The sequence below is a fragment of the Nannobrachium achirus genome (assembly GCF_963921795.1).
Source record: "Nannobrachium achirus genome assembly, chromosome: 4".
Taxonomy (NCBI): domain Eukaryota; kingdom Metazoa; phylum Chordata; class Actinopteri; order Myctophiformes; family Myctophidae; genus Nannobrachium; species Nannobrachium achirus.
In genome coordinates, this window is record NC_137813.1 from 75,382,279 (window position 1) to 75,404,441 (window position 22,163).

At 41.7% G+C, this 22,163-nt stretch overlaps 1 protein-coding gene across 1 annotated transcript in view; it reads left to right on the forward strand.

The window, feature by feature from the left end:
- Positions 1–428: 428 nt before the first annotated feature.
- The window catches only part of gspt1l (G1 to S phase transition 1, like), a 30,992-nt gene continuing 9,257 nt past the window's right edge, over positions 429–22,163 (forward strand). Inside the window, exons 1-10 of the mRNA XM_080723798.1 lie at positions 429–1,077; positions 3,718–3,762; positions 13,535–13,798; positions 15,378–15,411; positions 16,122–16,199; positions 17,997–18,177; positions 19,198–19,352; positions 20,242–20,382; positions 21,291–21,384; positions 21,879–21,959. Of these exons, the coding sequence (XP_080579924.1) occupies positions 801–1,077; positions 3,718–3,762; positions 13,535–13,798; positions 15,378–15,411; positions 16,122–16,199; positions 17,997–18,177; positions 19,198–19,352; positions 20,242–20,382; positions 21,291–21,384; positions 21,879–21,959 (1,350 nt within the window). The 5' untranslated portion in view covers positions 429–800. The remainder of the gene's footprint in view (positions 1,078–3,717; positions 3,763–13,534; positions 13,799–15,377; positions 15,412–16,121; positions 16,200–17,996; positions 18,178–19,197; positions 19,353–20,241; positions 20,383–21,290; positions 21,385–21,878; positions 21,960–22,163) is intronic.

Below are 22,163 nucleotides of genomic sequence, written 5' to 3' on the forward strand. Positions count from 1 at the left end.
CTACGTGCCACATGCATTAGCAATGGATTTAAAACATAACTTATACTCCATGGAAGGACATGTTCACTTTTTTGAGAATGTACACATGATGATGACAACAAAATGTGTTGAATGTGCGGCATGGATGTACAGTAGCAGTTCCTGAAAAGGTCAGGAACCGCTGACGTAGCCTCTCTATCTTGTAGGGAACTGTAGTTTTATCCCCCCTCTCGGGTGTGTTCTCCTGAACGGCGCGGCCTTCCTCATAACGACTACACGTCCCACGGTGCACTTCTTCCAGGCGTTTTTCGACCGGCCGTCGGGAAACGTAGTTCCATGGCACGTCTCTGCCACCTGTTTCGCAACGCGACCGGGGCTACCATAGAACTACATTCCCCGGGGTGCACCTCGGCAGCCGTCGCCGAACCGAGGACGCACGGCGGAGCGGAGAGTCAGCTCTCTCACGCGGTAGGTAGGTAGGCAGGAGGACGGACGGAGCAGGACTGTCTCTGGGAGCGACGTCCAAACGTTTACCCGTCAACACAGAACAACCAACCGAACCGGCTGCTTTTTTTTATACACACATTTCCACTTCAAAGACGTTCGAAGAGTTGGAGGAGAAAGTTCCATTCCGCTTTTTTTTAAAGAGGTTCGACGACCTCCTCCTCCTCCTCACGCGAAGAGAAAAAAAAACCCTGTAACGTCGCGTGCGGGTTCCGGGCGGCGTTTCAACTGCTTATTTTTCTTGGGGGGTTTAAAGAAACTGCGTAGCTTTTTTTATTTTGTAGTTCTGAACGAGTAAAGAAGCTCACGACGAAATAATGGACCCGAGAGACACTGCCCCTGACTCGTGGGAGCAGGAGGACGACGCGGCCGAGGCCGCCGCCGCTGCCGCCGGGGAACAGCGGCTGCTGGAGAACGCCTTCATGGCGCTCAACGTCAACGCCAAGCCGTTCGTCCCCAACGTCAACGCCGTGGAGTTCGTGCCGGCCTCCTTCTGCACGCTGCCGGCGTCGCCGCCGCACAGCAACGACAAAGTGGCGGCGCCGGTGTCGTCGGAAACGGGCGACCGGGGAGGAGACGACGAGTCCCCCGGCGGTGAGTTTGAGCCGGTTCTCTCTCGGGGCGAGGAGTCGCGGTCACGTTGACAGCCTGGGCAGTGGCGTGAGTTCAGCGAAAGCCAAGGTATGGCAACATTACCGGTGGCCGCGCGTGCAGGACACCAGCCATGTTGCCGTACCTTAGCAACAGGCATGATGAATTCAGTTTTTAAGAATTCCGTTTTATTTCCCCCCCTGTAGCCAAGGTATGGCAGCTGCCATTGCCATACCCAATTGTCGCCTCTGAACCTGGGTGGGTGGTGGTGGGGGACTCTTACTATCTTTTTACTTGAGTAAAAGTATCAATGCTGCAATGTAGAAATAACCCAAAATATACTAAAAGTGATATTGTAAAAGTACAAAAGTATTGGTGTCAAAGTTTACTTGAATCACCAAAAGTCAAGTTGTAAATACTCATTATGCAGAATGAATGTCCCATCTCGAGTTATAACAATAGATCTGCTATTTTCAAATGGCCGAAATGCATAGGGCTCAAGGCTGAAGTGGTTAATATAGGCCTATGTGTTGTGATAATAATAATAAAAACCCACAAAGTAACTTGTAACTAAACCTTTCAAATAATTGTAGACTGGAGTAAAAGTACAATGTTTGCCTCTGAGATGTAGTGGAGTAGAAGTAAATTGGAAATACTCCACTAAGGTAAAACTAAGTAACTCAAAATGTGTACTTATTGTACAGTAATTGACTGAGTAAATGTACTTGGTTACTTTACACACCACTGCTAGCACCTTAGCTTAGTGGTTAGCATGCTAATACTAAGCTAGCTATGTGCCTCCCAGTAGATGTGTGTGGGGGGGGGGGGGGGGGGGGGAAGAAAAAGACACGCGTCCCTCGCTGTCGCGATGGCGTCGCTCGCCGACAAACAGGCGCTCGTTGTGGGCGATCAACGCCACCGCCAAACCCTGCAGGAAAGCGCTTGATGATGATGATAGTAAGGAAAGCGTCTGCTAGCTTTTTAGCGTGCTTGTTTTGTCTACCAACAACTTTAGGCTGACGCGTCCGGCCTGGAACTTGCTCATGCACCCGGCGAGCGTCATACTCGACTACTCACGTGTATCTGTCTATGCCATGATGCATCCCCGTTTCAGTGTAACGCTGACCGTGATATGGGACTAGTCAACGTTTGTCATTTTAAAGATCCTCAGTTTGATATGCATTAGGTTACAAACCACAATTTGAGACAATCTGCACTGAACAATCCTCGGTGTTTATTGATTGTACAAATAAATGGACCATTTGACAGCATTACAGACTTGTGTAAGGGTCCATTTTTGGACCCCTGGTTGTCCCCATTCTTACATTGAGAACCTGTCTAATATATTTTGTCATAATTAGACCTGGGGAAATGGATTTATATTGGGGACAGTCAGTGAATTGTTTGAATGGCAATTTAAAGTGATTTGAATGATCCTCGTTAACATACTCAGTTGGCTGGCGACCTCCTGAGCCCCCCCACTAGGACCCCAGTGGATTGACAGACCTCATTTTAAGAACCACTGTATTGAGCTGTATAAACACGTTATATGTTCATAACGCTGTTGAAAGCAGATTGTTTGCTGGCTGAATCATGCACTTTCAGAGTTTTTAGCCTGTTGTCCCTTGTGTGCTGGTGAAAATCCAGAGAACTTCACTATTATTGTGGCCGAAATAATTGCGATTAATGATATTGCCATACAAATATTGCATGCTTAGTTCTCTTAAAATGCCCCTTTGTTAACTAACCACTTGTATTGCACCCCAGCATCCATATTATGGGGGAACGGAAAAAAGGACAGGCCCAACTCTGGTCCATTGTATCACAGACAATTCCACGATAAGTTAAAATCTCTGTGATTCTTGTGTATTTTTTATATTACAATAAATTATAATAATGCTTATACCATCCCCAGTTGTTGACCACTTGAACCCCAGCATCCACTTTCTGTGTGGAACATTTGCCAGAATATCAGCAATTTCTGATCTGGAGTGAAAAAAGACTGAACTAGTACAATAGCAAGACAGGTCTGTTGCACTAAGAATGGAGGTTGTAAGTGGTCAATGAACGTTGAGCTACTTTCTGGGTACCAAGTACGTGTATGTTTGTGAGACTAGTAAAGTCTCTGTTGAAATGGAGAATAAACTCTATTAGGCTACTTGAACTCTGCTGGTAAAATATGTCCTACTCAACACCTAATCCACCAAAAATGTATAATAAATATATATATATATATATATATATATATATATATATATATATATATATATATTTTTTTTTTTTTTTTTCTTTTTTTTCTTTTCCATGGCCACTTTTACATAGGTTGTTGGAGGCATTAGAACGCATTCTGCAAATACTCACTAATACTAGATCTGTTACTGTCCTGATTATCTTAGACTCCACAATACAGTTACGAGGTAATGCTACAGTCAGCAGCAGACAAATGATTGACTCTAGAGGTCAAAGCACAAGAACAGATCCCAATAACCTTTACCTATGTACAGAAAACTATTGGAATCCATCACTCAGACGCATGTCAGATCTATAGTAGTAGTAGTAGTGGAGGCTCCCAAAAGCTCTCCTAAAACGAAGGCCTGTTTGAGTTAAACAAACAAAATAACCAGTATTTCTCCTCCTTTTCAGTTGCTGTTGAATCTGTAGCCACCATGGAACTCTCAGAAACACCTGGTATGTATAGACATCAGTGAGGCTCTGTTGTGCTGTTATGCTTCATTTATTCTGTCGTACAACGGTGTCGCACACCCACCTTTTCTGGCGTGCAATACCATTATATATATACAATGTATCAGGCTTTTACTATGCCCTCAGTTGTGATTGGCTACCACCACTGTGCATTGTTTTCCTGTCTTTAGCCCAACGCACAATACTGTCTGTCATGGACAAGGCCCTTTGTGCCTAATGCCACAAAGGTAAAATAATCATACAGTATATAAACAAGTGCTTCTCAAACCACCACTTACACCATATATAATTTATTGCGAGTCAAATAGTAAAAATATTAGATCTACAAACAGAGATGGTAAATCTGCTTATTCGCCAAACATCACATTTGGATGAATGTTCACTTATTATGACATTTATAGATCTCCAGAACAATGATGCTAGGTTTTGCGTTTGAGTTTTTTAGTCATTATTGATGAAACATTCATGGCCATAACATTCATGCTAGAGATGGACCGATTGCAAAATTCTTGGCCGATACCGATCCACCGGTTTTATGAATGTCTGACCTGCCAAAACAGATTTTTCCGATACCGATTTCTTAAGCTAAGTACCAGAAAATAGGGTTGCTCCAATTCCCTTTTTTTTCAGGCCAAGTAGGCCTACAATACATACTTCAATATGAGTACCAATAATCTAGAAGAACACTAATTCCAAATCAATCACAGTTATCCAAATTCACAGACAATATCCAGTCTAATATGACCGTCTGGACTAGGCAGGAGGAAAGCAGGTGACGCATGCTTTTTTTTCCTCCTTTTTGGAGACGACATTGACACAGGATTATGGAATATATCCTTACATTGCAAAGGTAATCAGCACCATCTGTATTCTGTAGGCTGCCACCAAGTAGACTGGCTGCTACTTGCTAATGTTTACTTTAGTCACAGGACCAGAGCATCATGTTGTGCAGTGCCATAGACACAATTAGTATAAAACCGGTATTTATGTCAGTGACCTGCCGGCCACCGACTCGGCCGGTTTGATATCATACCTGCTGATTTTTTATATTGGCCGATTCCGATTTCCTTCCCTAATTCATGCCCGTAACAAGCACCAGTAATGCAGTGTTTCACCATCATGGCCATTGCAGTCTTTCATTATTCTTGCATATTAATCAGCTGCCATTTGTACACAAAGATCCTGCAATAGTGCTGATAAGTGTGTGCCAGCTTTGCCCATTTTTTTATTTTGTTTATTTTTTTATTTTTTAACACAGAACCAAACAATACTCCCCGGCATTGATTCATAAAACAAAAAAGACAATTTTCTATGATTCTGAAACGATTCACAAGTTCAAAATTTTCCACAAAAAATCGTTAATAACGATATTTCTTGCTGCGGCTAATGTTGACTTGCTTTCTGAGCTGCCATAGTGGGCTGTTTCACACACGGTTGTTGCTAAAATGGAGCAGGGAGAAATACAGCCAAGCTATGTCCTTCCTCATTGAATCGTTTGGACGCACTTATGTATATCTGTCCCTCTCCGTCACTCATTTTTTCTTCCCCTGGCCTCCCTCCCTCTGTATGTCAGCATGGCACTGTGTGGAAGATAACCATGTGATCTTTAGAGCTCTCCCCAATGACAAAACAATGTTAACATGCAAGACAATGTTGGTTTAACTAAGATGTTAGCTAGGGAATCTCTTTTTTTTTTTTTTTTTTTTATGGTTAGATTTTCAGCTTGAATGCAGCCAGGTTAGTCGAGTGCTTTCCCCAGACGTTCAGGAGACAATATAGCACATCCCATAACACCGGAATGATAGCTTAGACCCGACAGGCTACTTCCTCGTGAACTTGTTTACTCTGTGTGGGAGGGCTGTTGGTGTGGGATGGTCTGTGATGTGATCAGTAATTCACACTCACAAGGACCCACAAACCACCCGCAACACTTGGAACCCCTCTTGTTGCCCCTCCTCCTCAACCCCGTCTGACTGGTTCCTCAAGTGAGGAAAGTCTTGAAACACATTTGCAAAGGTAAACTCACTGGGGGTTTATAGAAAGTAAGGTTGTGAATTACATTAAGTTGAATTACCTTTTCAGAGAAATGTTTATTGGCAAGTATCGTGACGTAAAATGGATAAAATCGTTTGGAATCAATTGCATTTGTAATCAAATCGTGACGACAAGAATCTAAATTAAGTTGTGGGCTACCAGAAGATTCACACCCCTAGCTGTCGGTAGATTTTATACATTACGATAGCCTACATATTTTCCACAAAACGACACAGAAACGTCAGACTGTGTGCATGTGAGAGAAAGAGAGCATCTTGATGCGTAACATTACAATGGTGGATTCATGTGAGCGATGGGTTTGAGTGATTGGAAATGCAGTATGTTGGAAGAGGAGCGGCTGGAGGCAGAAAGGTGCTCGGAACTTGTGGAGACCCCACACCTCTGTTCCGCCATGTCTGCTGATCCTCCTTTCATACAAATGTTGAAGCGAGTCTGTGACTAGGGATGGAGCTCGTTCATTTTTTATTGATAATGAGCACCTCATCGAGCCCGCTTATTGATCCGGGCTTTTATCGGTCCACTATTGAGCATTTTCCAATATTCTGTTTTATTTTTTGGCCTGAATTAGTGGCTGACCACTATCTAAAATGAAATAAAAATGACAAAAAGTAATTTGCCTATCATTAAAACAACAATTCATTAATGTGCAATATGTTATAAATGGTTAATGTGTGCACTATCGTCACTTTAAAAGTGTTATTCTGTCTCCCCGGGCAGCGCCGTTTGGCGGTATCGATACAGTTTTAGACAGACATGTTTGTGCCAGCGTGGGTGATTAGATTTTATTTCTCGATCGCCTCTTGTCTTGATTGTTTAAACTTGACATCATGGGCCCCTTATGCTCGATAACGGGTTTGACCATCTCAAAGCTTATTGATACAGGGTCTCAATAAACGTGTTATCGTGTTTGTAATGAGCTCTGGTTTTGAGCTCCATCCCTATCTGTGACTGGTGCAACATTCTGGCCTTGTTGTACATGCTGTGTGCACGTGCACACACACACGGTCATCCATGACCTGCTGCTGTCACAGAAACTACTACATGTGACAATGACAACTGACCAAAAAGGAATTGAGGATCTCAGGATCCACACTAGAACACCGTGGCTCCCATGTGTATCTTACACTTATGATAAATTGGGGGATTCCCACCTATGCTTCACCGGGGGGGGGGGGGGGATTTATACACTTTTGGGTGGTGTTACTGTTACTACATGAGAATTGAACATAAAGGTCCATGCTTGTAAATAATCCAGTTTCTGTAGTGTAATGTGTCTCTAAAGAGACCCTAACCTCATATACAACAGACTGTTTGAAAGCGGCCACATCTACAAGATCGAGGCACGTGAGATTGTAGATCTATTTTCAAAGAATCTTGAAAAAAAAAAAAGAAATGCGAAAGGTTTTGAATGGTATGACTCTTGTATGGGCCAAATAACTAAATGTGGGCGTCCTTGACATGAAAAGGTTTGAGAACCAGTGAAGTAGACCCTTATTACTAAAGCAGAACCAGTGATGAAGTAGACCCTTATCACTAAAGCAGAACAAACAGGGGACAGCAGGGCTAGAGCAGCAAGGAGAGATTGCACACCATTTAGTCGATCGCGGATGGCGTTTTCTCAGACTGATAAAATATGCTTTGGCGGCTGTTAATGTACATGTACTGTATAGGCTATGGGCAGCTTGCCCAAGTAAAACCTGTGTGTTTGCAATGCTGGTATATTCCACCAGTAAAAGTGACCACTGTGACGATACTAGATAAGGCAGTGTTCCTCTGTCTCCGTTGTTTATTTGTTTATTGCTAGGGCTGTCACGATTATGACATTTTACACAACGATTAATTGTCACACAAAAAATACCTTACAAAGTCTTATTTGGGATCCTTTTAGGAAGCGTGTTTAACTGTACTACATTTCAATTGTATTGACTATAAATGGTACTGTTCTCCATTTTTTGTCTAATAAAGTAATCAATCAAAAAAACCTCGAATAATTGCAATTAACGATTTAGTTGTGTTTTTGTCGTTGACAATCACATTTCTTTGAAGCTTTGAAGTTGCACATGGTAGATATGACACATAACCTAAATATATCGCGATGCAACGCTTTGTGAGCTTGTAGATCTGCTATTTCCACTATATTTTACTTAACAACATGGAAAGGATTATGTCAAATAATTGCGATTAGACGATTATGTAATAATTGTGAAAGCCCTAGTCTCATGATCCATGTCTGTCACAGCAACTGTTAGAGAAATGCTGCTTGTATCTACTCCGACTCCCTTCCTTCCTCTATATAGGTCCATATAAATGCATAATTACTGTGGGCCAGAAACATCATACCTCCATATTTCAGCTTTTTTTTGTTTTTTGTTTTACTGTAGTAAATTGATGCCCTTCGTCAGGAGCATCGCAAACATGTAGCGAAGATGGCAGAACTACAAGGTCACAACGCATTGTATTGCAAATGCTTTGTGAGCTTGTCGATAAGCTATTTTACCTATTGAGTTCTCGTGTTTATCTTGTTTTGTTTTTGTGTTGAACCAATGAAACGTATTAACAAGATCTTTGGACTTTATACAATCATATACTGTAACTACATTGGATCCATCGTAGAATCTGTTTTGGATTTAAAATGTGTGCCACTCGACATCAACAATCTCCTTTTTTGAAAAAGAGAAAAGCAATCCGAGCACATAAAAAGTTAGCTTTTATTATTTGGTAATGAAATAAAGTACACAGTTTTTATGTCTGTTCCCCTCCTTTTAACTTTTTGTGTGCTCTGATTGCTCCTCTCTTTTTCAAGTTTTCTCCCACTGATCCTAGAAGCACCCACCACACGTTTTTAACTTTGCATGCTGTTACCTCATGAGCACCTAGTTTTTCTTGTTCTTCGATCAACTGCTCTGACAAACCAGCTCTGACAAAAAAGGATATACATTGTTGTATTTTAAAACTAAATGTTGACGTGTTGAGATTGAGAATTAAGTGGTTGACTAGTAGTGCTCAAATGTTTCCATGTCAAGGAAAAATTTACATGTATTTGGCCACGGACCCCCATCTGAAAATGTGTCGCATTGTGACACATTTTGAGCTTGTATATCGCGCCTTTTCAGATAGCCGATGCATATATAGGGCTGAAGAGGTTTAGATGATTTATGAATGCTATAGCACCTGATTTAGCTGAGGATCCTCTGGAACCCCACTTCCCGACTTGAAAACCATGTCTTCTTGAATAATCTTTTTTCTGGTGATTCATTATTTGATAATCTGGTTAGTGGTTACGTAGACGGGTCTGCTCAACAGCCGCACCATGCTGTTTTGCCCCATGTGCTGTTCTGCCAGGGTGTCTGTAGTGACGTGTCTTGGCATGATTTCCCCCTAAGAGTTGTTTTAAACGTTACGTGTGGGTGGTGCACACCCCGAAAATAGCCGATCTACATGCTCACGACTCGACGTGTCAAGCTTGTGGCAACTAAGAATAAAAAGAGCATATTTAATGTTATACTCAATCTAGTCTCGCGTGGCCAGACTGTTGCCTCCGCGATTTGGTCAAATGCTCCCGGCATACAGTCTGGCGCACCGGGGAAGAAACTGCGAGTGCGAGATGAAGCGGAAGTGAAGCCCCCACGTCACTTCCGTTTCAGTCTCACATCACACATATTTATCATTATATAAATAAAAATCATATAAGCATGTTTAGCTTGCTGCTCAGCAGAAATGACATTTTAAAATATATTTTTTTGAACGTTAACGTTAATGCCCGTTTTCGATACTCGCCGTTCGGGAGCTGCTGTTCCAGACTCTATATAGCATTCAGGGATTGTGGAATAGTTGTCTGGCTACGCGAGACTATACTCAATCTAATCTATTGACTGTCACTTCAATGCGGAGTCTTGGACCAAAGAGGGAGAGGTAACAAAAAGCACACTAGCCAGGCGGGAGAGGGAGAGGCATTTTAGGCAGCTGGAAAGTTAAGTCAGCAGCTACCTGTTGATGTTACTGCAGTGGTTGTGGATAGAGCGAGCATCATAAGTGCAGAAGTGACATAGACATACATAAACATGTGTGTCACAGAAACTGAAGTTTGGTAGGCCCAGCATGATCTAGGTCAGGGTTTCCCGTGATGAGTTATTTTCCCATCTACCCCAACTCTCTTCATGACGCTTTTGTAAGCTTGTAGATCGGCTATTTTTGGTGAACCTTCTCCCCAGAATAGAGATGCTGGGGATGCCTGGGGTTCAAGTGGTTAAACGTAGTCAGTTCTGATGGAAACGGATATTTCACCATGACATCTTAGGGAGAAAACGTTGTATATTTACGTAGCATAATATGATATTCTAAAGATTCTAAAATAAATAACAGTGTAATTCAGGGGTGCCGTGGAGGAAAAGTTATTAACGGGGGTTCCCTGAGTTTTCAAAAGAAAAAAAGTTTGTAAACCCCTGATCTAGGTAGGCCAATCAGGCAGGCGAGTCTTTTCCTAACCCAGGGTGCGTTCGGATATAGGAAATGACGGCACTGGTGTGGCCTCTGGTCCCGGAAAAGACGCGCTGCCTGTGATTGCCCGGTAGTCTCTTTGGGGAAGGTTGGTCACCCAAGGGTTAGGTTTTAGGGTTAGGTTGAGGCATAGTTTTACTGATGTTAGGGTTTGGGTTAGGTTTAGGCATAGTGGTTAACATTCACCAGGTTAGCATTCACCAGCGTCGGCAGGTTAGCATTTCACCAGCTTAACATTCACCAGCGTCGAACAAATGTTATGTCGTAATATCGACACGCTCCCTTGCAACTGCCGAGGCCGCACTGATACAGACAGACAGACATATGGACAGACATACACACGCGGCCAGTTGTTTGAGTGGTTGGCACCTCTCAAAAAGACCCTGGTGCCGAACAGATGATCTGTTGGTAAGAACATGACAATCATTTACAACCTCAGTTATACTTGTCTAGGGCTGTCACAATTATTACATAATCGTCTAATCGCAATTATTTGACATAATCGCGATTTTTCATAGTCATCGTAATCGTTTCCATGTTGAAAAATAGTGTAAATAGCAGATCTTCAGGCTCACAGCGTGTCCCATTGTGAGCTTATAGATAGGCTATTTCCACTATCAATGTTCTTTTTTAAGTATAAAGTTGTCAAATATGTCATAATTTCTTTGTATACTTAGGTTATGTGTCATATCTACCATGTGCAACTTCAAAGCCTAAAGGCCAAACAGAAATGTAATTGTCAACGACAAATACACAATTAAATTGTTAATCACAATTATTTGAATGACAATTAATCGTCATGTGAACAGCCCTACACTTGTCTCAGCCATCCATGCCTCATCGCGCTTCAGACCAACAGAACTCAGTGGGGGGTCATACCTTAGGCAAGGCAATAATTTGCTGAGCATGTTTTTGTTCTCGTCTTTCACCCTCGTCACAGAATGAACAACGCAGACTGATGACATCCAATAGTTATTAAATAATTAACACAAATAATAAATAATACTGCAACTTGGCAAATGGTTGTCCCTGACACAGCATGTACAACAAGGCAATTGGAGACAAAACATGAAGGGCAGCAACTTAAATGTGTAACATAATGTAGCAAAGAAAGTGGCTACAGCACCTACAGGGCGGTAAATATCTTGTGACGAGACACGCTATCTACCTTACTCAGCTACAAGTTATAACCACTTGAGCTCTTGTATCTATAATAAAGAGTAGACCCGTTCTGGTGCTAATACAATAGCACTTCTGGTATTCGTTTTTCTTCTTGAGTGGACTTAAGTCTGTTATCGCTCCTTCGAGGTGTAGACTTGTGGAGTCGATGGGGGAATTGGAGTTCTTTGAAGCTCTAATTCTAGGGTTATTCAAGCCCCAAGTTATTGCGCTGTATTGGGTTGGTGATTCGGGAAGGTTTCTTTAACACTTAACTCGATCCTAATACATGACTGGTATATTGCACACAACTGCTCTCGCTAGTTGTGATTCTACTATTTATAGTCTGAAACATGATGTCATCCTGTAATCATGTTTACCAGTTAAGTCGTTTTCTTTGTTACACATTCTACTAAATGAAGAAAAGGGGAAAAAAGGCCATCCAACTGCTGGGGCCTTTTTTAGCCAAGTAAAACACAGGCTCACCAATGTACCTCAAGTCTTGGCTGTTTTTTACTCAAAAATATAAATGGCCCAGAGTGAAACTAATGTCCTAGGATGCATAAATACTACTGCACCTACTTTGTCACCTTTTTTGACGTCTGTACCCGTACTAGACACGTCACACATCAAATGTGGGTTATAGTACTGCTCCCCAAAGAGTAGCGTCATAGCGCTGCCTTTCTCTGGATGACGCGCCTCTCCCTTCGCTGCGTCACCGGGCAGTTGGCCCCCTCTCCCCTTGTCTGGTCTGTGTGTGCATGGCTCAGTTCATCAATAGTGTTGGTCACATCACATCCACTGGCATTGCTGCTGCCTTTTACAGCAGCTCAGCTTTTGTTTGAGTGGAAATCTTTGTCCAAAATAAATGGTTACTTTTCAGAAAATCGATGAAAGAACTTGTGATCCAACATAGTTATTATTTTGTTTTATCATTTTTGATCTTGTTAACGTATTACACTGGTTCAATAGTTATAAACCCCCCACACAAACTTAAACATTTTAACTAAGTTGTATCTGTTCTAAAATAGTACCATTTCATGATAGTGACAGCCCTTTGCGTCATGTCATAGACCTAGGGTCGAGGCCTGTTTTTGTTTGTTTACACATAATTTATGTTAATAAGTTGGATTAATGTTTGTGTATTTCCAGACATTCAAATACTTGAACCTGCTTGGTAAACCTCACATTTGCCTCTGTGCTTGGTCTATTGTTCTCCCGCTACACCAAACGTCTGCCGAAAATAGCCGATCTACAAGCTCACAACTTGTGGTAGTGTGACGTAAAAGTAGTTCCAATCACACACAGATTTGGCTGTAGTAACTCTTGAGGACCCATGGTCTATACCAGTGGTTTTCAACCTTTTCAGGGCCTGACCCCCAAAAGAATCACATTTTAACTGGGGACCCCGCACCCTGACGAGCACTAAGAGTTGAGGAATTACATTTTGTATAAAGTTGAAAGTTTGTTTATTTGACAGGGACAGTACTCATTAATGGACATGTCAGTTTTCACTTCAATGTAAATGAGCCAGAGTTAGCCACAGGCTAATTTTCATCTGTAGTCCCTGGACCTTAGTGGTGATCAACCCCCCAATCCAACCCTTGATGCTGAGTGCCAAGCAGGGAGGCATTTGGGTCCCATTTTTATAGTCTTTGGTATGACCTGGCCGGGGAATTGAACCTCCCAGTCTCAGGGCGGACACTCTAACCACAAGGCCACTGAGCTGGTTAGAGAACACGGTTCTATTGTGAAAATAGCAGATCTACATGCTCGCAATGCGAGATCGGCTATTTTCACAATTTCTGCCTGTAATATTTGCCAATTTGGACAGTGTTTAATTTGTCATTTTAGAGGTATTAAAAAGTCCTTAAATTGTCACTTGTATGGAGGGTATCTGCACATCTAAACATTATGGTTGGTTTGTTTACTGTTGAGTGAGAAAACACTTTGGGGACCCCCCAAAATAATTTGGGGCCCCCCCTGGGGGTCCCGAACCACAGGTTAAGAACCACTGGTCTATACCTTTAAAATGTTGTTTTCCCAGCGCCGGTGGAGAACGGCGACGCCGAAATGAGCACAGAGGAGACGTGGGACCAGAAAGGACCAGAGCCAAACGAGGCGGAGCCGGGAGGCGGGACGGGCGACGGGGTGCCAGGCACGGTGGCGCCGGCGACCACGGACGACACGGTGACGTCCCTGGAGGTTATGGAGGACGAGGAGGAAGTGCCAATCATCCCCAAGGTGGCGGCCATCCCGCCAGACGCTCCCAAGAAGGAGCACGTCAACGTGGTGTTCATAGGACACGTAGGTGAGTGGCTTGCCTTGGCTTGATTTTCAAGGACCACCCGGTTTGATTTGTTTCACCTGTTTGCATGGAACAGCGGTGCAACACCACATATGAGTACTGCTGATCATTATTATTTTTGGGGAATTCTCTATTTCTACGTTTCATTAGTTCGACTAAGGGTTGCGTTTAGTTAGGGTTAGTTTTAGGCATAGTTTTACTGAGGTTTGGGTTAGGTTTAGACAGTGGTTAACATTCACCAGCGTCAAACAAATAGAACGTCGAACAAATGTTATGTTGCAATATCAACACGCTCCCATTATTTTAAGATGCTCCATTTTCTGTATATATTTCTTACGTTTCATATTCCCTGTACATCCATTGAAAGAGTTCTGACACGCTCGTTCATGTTACTGCTGTTATGTCAGAAGATTGTGTGCGCATCTTATGCCTTTATTTCGGCCAGGTGCTGGGCATCAAAACGAGAATCAAGGAAGAGATAAAATATCTGCACACTAATTTCAATCTCCCTTTATTTTATGTCGCAACGTTTCGACCTCTTAGCTCTTCTTCAGGCAAATATCTTATCAGATCATATTTGCTTGATGAAGACGATGTTTTCGGAGCTTGAAAATTGTTTATAGATGTTTTATCTCTTAACTGCCGTTAAGAATTGGTAATAAATGTTCCTGTGCATATTCTACCTTACTACCGGTACATTAGTCAGTGGGCGTCCTTTCTCTCTCTGGGGCTATTGCTTATCGCTTCATATTCAGGTCAATTCAGTTTGCGCGCACAGTAACTCACCTCAGCATTTTAAATGCCTCGTCAATAAAGCAAACCAGTGCAGATCAGGATTAGGTGATTGGTGAAGGAAATGAGCGTCTTGCGACTTAACTCGATAGATTGACTGCTGCATCGCCTCCCAAAAAGAACAGATCTACAGCTAAAGCTATCTGCTATCTATTGCCGCAGTTCAAAGTGTGGATACCTTGAAGATGTGTTGGTTTGTCAAGCTAGCAATACTGTTGCATGAGGAAGTATACATTAAAAGTAATGTTACATCAAATGTAAGGATTTGGGAAACCTCTGTAAAATGGACCCAGTAGGGTCCATTTGGTTCTATGTTTATGGTCTGAGAACCATAAACCTTAACGCCTTAACGGGTCTGCAACTCAAACGTGGGTTGGGGTCTCCGCATGATTTTGGTATAGTAATCATCAAACTATACTATAAAAACTGCTCAAACTTTAGCCAAATTGTCATAATTTTGAATAATTTTTGAAAATAACTGATCTGCAAGCTCAATGCCACTCGTTGAGAGGCGTGAGCTTGCAGATCGGCTATTTTCAAATGTATCTGTGAAACCAAGACAAACTAATGTAATCCCGCAACACCTACAATTCCAAGTGTCAGGGTGTGGGGTCCCTAGTTCAAATATGATTATTTTGGGTGATCGCTAGACTCGCTACCTGAAAGGGTTGAGGACCACTGTGTTAAGAGAATATTTGGCACCCTGGTGGTCTCCGGACCCGACTCTTGAGAAACACTGCCTTTTTGGCCACTAATAGTGAATTCCTCTTGTGTTTGCCTTCACCTCCAGACGCTGGCAAGTCCACCATTGGAGGACAGATCATGTGAGTACACTCAAGTCCATATGTCCTGTTAATTGGAGTTCCATTTCTAGAGCACATTTTATAACAACAATAGCAGATCTACAAGCTCACAATGCATCACTTGACACGGGACACTTGTACAACAAAGTATAAAATGGCAAGTGGTTAAAGAAGCACTTCTCCCATTCTTGCCTTTATAGTGAACGCCACTATGCTCGTCTTAATTAGAACGCCTTTTTTCTTTTCTTGTGGCTGAATATTGTCACTGAACACTGTCACAGCCTAAAAAGGTTTGAGAACCCCTGGTATAGAGCATTAACAAATTCATCCACCAGGGGCATTGACAACTCATTCTTATGACTTCCTATCTAGCCAAGCTTTATAAACTATATATTTTTTAAAGAGAAAACAAAAAATATATATATATTCGGTGAACGTCGAATAGTGATTTTGATATTCGAATATTTGGTGAATGCCCTAGTTGACACACACGTGCATTGAACAAAACATCAGGGAAACACCATTTTCTAGTCAAAGAAAACAAAGCTACTCCAGACATCAGGATTTTCACTTTCTGATGGTTTATCCTAGACACTCCTATTCCTGTTTAGGAAACAAAACAACAGTGTTAGGGGTTCTTTCATGCCATTTCATAAATTACAGATTTTGTATTGGCATAACCAAGGTTCAGGTTCAGTCGTGAGCTGTGTTTTCTTCTTTCATCCCTGCAGGTATCTAACAGGCATGGTGGAGAAGAGGACTCTGGAGAAGTATGAGAGGGAGGCCAAGGAGAAGAACAGGGAAACCTGGTGAGTCCACAGACAAATCTACTGCCGTTGATTGTGTACAAAACGGCACAATAACTGTCTGCAAACTCTGTTTGGGCGTGTTAATTATTTTACATTGAACACATATAGGGCTGTCACAATTATTACATAATCGTCTAATCGCAATTATTTGAGGTAATCGCAATTATTTTCAAATCAAACTTTATTTATATAGCACATTAACATCAACCCAGATTGAACCAAAGTGCTGAACAAGTATACATTTAAAACAAGAAAAGAAAACGGCAATAAAAAATAAAGAGAAATAAGTCATTTTCAGTTTGTTTTTACATGGTTTAACTTGTACGCGGCCGTGGCTGCTTTCTCATCATCCTGGCAGCAGGCTACGCATCACGGATGCATTACGCACGCACCAAGATCTTTTCCCCCCGCTGTTAAACTGATCCTAGACCAGAATGGCCTAGACCACTGATCCTAGGCCATTCATCTCGCTGCCTCACGGCTAACAGACCTGATCCTAGGTCAGCCTAAACACAGCACACACGTTAAACAGAACTCCAGTAGTTTGTTCCTTATAGCGCACGCCAGCGCACACATTGATTGATTGCTTTACTGTTTGCATAAAAAAGCATTAGTACATTCCAACCCTGCTCCGAGTGACTATGATGAAACACTGACCGATCTCTACTGAGCACAGCGAATATTAAAAGGCAGGGAATTCCGTAACTTGGGACCAGCCACAGCAAAAGCTCTGTCACCTCTGGTCCTACAAGAGGCACCAGGCTCAATCAAGAGCCGCTGGTCAGCCGACCTCAAAGGTCTGGCTGGGACGTAAGGAAGAATGAGCTCGCATAAATACGAGGGGGCCAACCCATTTTGGGCTTTAAAAACAAACGATAACATTTTTAAATCAATTCTAAAACGGACAGGGAGCCAATGAAGAGAAGCAAGAATGGGTACATTTTGCACAATCGTCATAATCGTTTCCATGTTGAGAAATATTAATAGTTTCAAACACTTTCAAAAAGTAGTGGAAATAGCAGATCTACAAGCTCAACGCGTTGCGATGCGACGCGTTGCGATGTGAACTATGTTCTTTTTTAAGTATAAAATTGTCAAATATGTCCGTAATCTCTTTGTATATTTAAGTGTATATGTCATGATTGCCATGTGCAACTTCAAAGCCTAAAAGCCAAACGGAAATGTAATTGTGAACGACAAAAACACAATTAAATCGTTAATCGCAATTATTTTAGTGACAATTAATCGTCATGTAAAATATGTCATAATCGGGACAGCCCTAACCGTTGATTGTGTACAAAACGGCACAATAACTGTCTGCAAACTCTGTTTGGGCGTGTTCATTATTTTACATTCAACACACACCTTGGTAAACTAACCTCGCAAACCACAATTTTGTATATGTTTTGGATATTTTTAACAATAAAGCCACCTTGTTTGGATTTGGCTCACCTGCCAAAAAGATGTGAAGCAGCACACTCTGTTTTATAAATAAGTATGTTTGGAAATAGGTGAAGCTTCGAACTTGAGCTAAAGTGCTATACGTAAACTCCCCACAAGAGGGAGCCACAGGATAATGATAATTCAGCTTGTTTCTTTGTACAGCACTTTGTAGCAAATACTGTAGCACTACTTGAACATGTAGCGACTGTGTCTAGGCCTGTACTAATTATTACTTAGGAATTCAAAACAAGATCTGCTATTTATTTCCATTTGTTTTAAACATTTTTTGAAAGTATAACTTGGCCAAATATCAGTCATTGTCGGCCATCTCTTAACTGTCTCCCTGTTGTGTAGGTATCTATCCTGGGCTCTGGACACAAACCAAGAGGAGCGAGACAAAGGAAAGACTGTGGAGGTTGGCCGGGCATACTTTGAGACAGAGAAAAAGCACTTTACCATCCTCGATGCTCCAGGCCACAAAAGTTTTGTACCCAACATGATCGGAGGCGCATCGCAAGCTGACCTGGCTGTGTTGGTGAGTTCTACGTGTGTAACTTCATATAGGAAGTCCTCTGCATAGATTTATATCGTTGCTGTTGGTTGGACACCTTTATGTCCAAAACTACTTTTCAGGAAATGTAAAAAGATAAAGAAAACAGTTAAGAGAGAGAGAACATGTGTTCTAATGGAACCCATGTAGTTATAATAGGCACAAGCTCTCGTTACTTTACATTAGTTCAATATTTATAAACCACAGACAGACTGAATCACCATCACTTAAAAAAAAAAAAAGATAATGTAGTTGCGATCATGCAACACATGGTGAGCTTGTAGGTCTGCTAGTTTGCTACTTTAGTTTACTACTTTTGTGTGACACTGTATTAAGGGTGAGGGAGGAGGAACTAATGTTCCAGTTCCAATTTCTAACGCTCAATGATTACTATTCACTAGGGCAGGGGTCTTGACCGACACCAATAATCTGTAGTAACTCCTCAGAGTTACTACAGGGGGTCCTCCAAATCGTTGTGTGATAGAAACTTTTTCTATATATATGTTTTATATATGAACCACTTGAACCCTAGCGTCTATATTCTGAGAACTTGAGACAAAAATAGCAGATCTACAAGCTCACAACGCCTCGCAGCATGAGGCGTTGTGAACTTGTAGATAAGTATTGACAGACACAGTTCAAGTGGTTAAATATCTGAAAACACAAATTAACATGAACCCAAAATACACTGATGATCGTTGTTGTCAAACATGAAATTATATGGAATCTATGACAAGGTTGTGGGGGTCCCTGCTTCATCTCTCTCTCAAATAAGGGGTCCTTGGCCTGAAAACGTTGAAGACCCCAGCACTAGGGCAATATAGAGCTATTTACTTACGTATAACAAAACATTGTTTAGCAGAACCTTTAATTGCACTCTTGAATAACCAAACATTGATTATAAACGTATATTTCCCCCTGCCATCATTTACAGCAGTCCTTTATTCCACCATTCCAGCAGAAACATTGTGAAGAATGAACTATTTTCTTAACCCTCCCCCCCAGGTCATCTCAGCCAGGAAAGGGGAGTTTGAGACGGGCTTTGAGAAGGGCGGTCAGACGCGGGAGCACGCCATGCTGGCCAAAACGGCCGGTGTCAAGCACCTCATAGTCTTGGTCAACAAAATGGACGACCCCACAGTCAACTGGAGCCTTGAGAGGTGACGTATTTCATGACGGAAGACATACCGTAGATGACTGGTTCTCAACATGGGGTCCGGCTATTTACACTATGTTGTAACACATTTTTGTGTAAGAGTAAATGTGGCGTATTTTGGCCATGATTATTTTGATTATTGGTGTCTGTCATTGTTCGTAATTTCTTTGTGTATGTACATTTTTGTCATATATTCAGGGGTTGACCCTAATGTATTAGAGGCACTTGCCCGTCGGGCAAGTACAGGTCATGTTCTACTTGCCTAAAGGTCATGCCCACAAAAAAGTTAATTGTCATTTATAAAATGATAGGTAAAATCTTAATTACACTTCAATTTACTCATTTTCTGGCTGTGCGATTAAAAAAATGTCATCCCTAATTGTTTATCCAAATACCTATAGCTATGATTAAATATGACTTTGGTTTCACAACTATTTTATATTTTTAAGTGTAGCAACAGTAAAAACAGCACATTAAAGGTAAACTGTGCTTGTATTTTACATTCCACAGACCAGAAGACAGAGTACTCTGGTACTCTGGTGTTTAGATAGATATCTTGTGTTGTGTTTATAGATGGTTGTGTCCCCTCTAAATAAGCACTTGCCTGGTCCGGTCGCGCAACCTGAAAGCAAACTTCACCTGCCCTTTATTTACCTGCCGGGGGCAGGTGGGCAAGCCTTAGTGTCAATGCCTGTTATATGCAGCCCGTGCTATTTTTTACTAGGCCTAAAAGCGCCACAATGAAATTGTTAAATGACAATTATTTGCGTTAATCATCAAGTAACATGTTGACAGTCCTACAAATAGGGTGTCGTGTGTTCATTCCTATCAACCTGCATTTGTTCAAGTGTGTCTCAGGCCAGTGACCGGTGTCACTCTGTCCAACCTTACAGATACGAGGAGTGCAAGGAGAAGTTAGTGCCATTTTTAAAAAAGGTGGGCTTCAACCCCAAGAAAGACATTTACTTCATGCCCTGCTCTGGTCTGACCGGATCCAACCTCAAGGAACCAGCAGACATGTGCACGTGGTACACGTAAGTCTGAAGACATTTCATCATTATCCCATTGACCCATTTAGACCACGTACTACACATTATTGCCTATAATTATTTCATGCTTTAACTATTGAAAAATATAGATATAGATATACAAGCTCACAGTGCATGCTGCGAGCTTGTATACCTGCTATTTTTGAAAAATAGTGAAAACCTTAATTTTGACCCAATATAAGTGTCTTTTGAATCCTTCTATGTTTCTATGTCGGCAATCTGGCCAGCCATCGTCAAAGAAAAGGTCCTTTTCACTTAACTGGAGCTCAGTTAGTCTGTTCTTGAGAGACTACTATGTCAGTGGTTCTCAATCGTTTTCATGTGAAGGACCCCCAAAATGATATGTATTTGGCCACGGACCCCCATCTCAAAATATTTCGTTCCAGGGACCCCCCCCAGAAGCAAAATTTAGTTACAAACGTTAGCTTTAAAAATACATATATTCAAAGATTTACACACATTTTCACGACTTTTTCAAAAATAGCAGATCTACAAGCTCGCAGCGCGGCACTCGGTGCCGCGCTGTGAGCTTGTATATCTGCTATTTTTCAATAGTTAATGCATTCAATAATCCCAGGCCTAAAAGACCTGGAACGCATCATTACCTTAACTATAATTTAGCAGATCTGATATTTTTGAAAAATCGTGAACATTTGTGCAAGACTTTGAATATATCTACCCGATTCTATAAATGTCTCCTCTCCAGGTTTCTGAAAAACCTGTTTGTGTCAGTGGTGCTCAGACGTTTTCATGTCAAGGAATGATATGTATTTGGCAGCAAAATATGAGTTACAAATGTTCAGTTTTAAATGTTTTAACTAAGAAATCCCTCTTTAAATATTGGGCAAAGTTGTGTTCTTTTTCCTCATGACTCCCATGTGTTGTAATTGCAGAGGGTTACCGTTCATTTCACACCTGGACAGCTTGCCAAATTTCAACAGATCGAGTGACGGCCCTGTTAGATTACCCATCGTAGACAAATACAAGGTAAAAATCACCCCCTGCATGGATTGAAATGAACACTCTCTGTTCTGAGGAATACGTTTTTATATCAATGAGTCTGTTGGGAGCTGCTTCTGTGTTAGAGTAATGGAAGCCATTGACTCAGTTGAACAATGTGACCTGCATCTTTGATATACTGTAACCTCTGGTATATCTTTCAAATGTTGAGTGTTCGCTCCAGTCTCACGTGCCAAAATTACATTATTTTTCAAATTTTCATGCATTACTATTTCTGTCAACTTTAACAGAAGTCCCTGTGGCATTTGTTTTGGTCTGATACTTCTGTGGTTTTGTTTTGAACTGAATCTTGGACTTGAAGTTGTAAAATTAATATTACGCAGCATGACTTGTAAGCCCCATTAAAAGAATAGCAGACCTTATAAAGCTCACAACACGCATTAAGCTTGTAGATCTGCTATTTCTCAACATGTTTAATATGTTTGTTTGACGGTTATGTTTGTCTGTTCATTTCTCTGTAGGATATGGGGACTGTAATACTGGGTAAACTGGAGTCGGGCTCCATATGCAAAGCACAGCAGCTCATCATGATGCCGAACAGGGTAAGCCTTTTCTCATTGGACATTATGGACTTTTTGACTTTTGCGTGTATTTGAATTCCATCATACGCTTGTGTCGATGGCTGCACAAAAATGCTGGCTCCAGAATGGGGACACCGTGGACAAATTAATGTCAAGGACCACATGGCCCTGGACACAAACTCGTCATGGAATTTAGGCCTACATTGGGAAATGTTGACACTATCC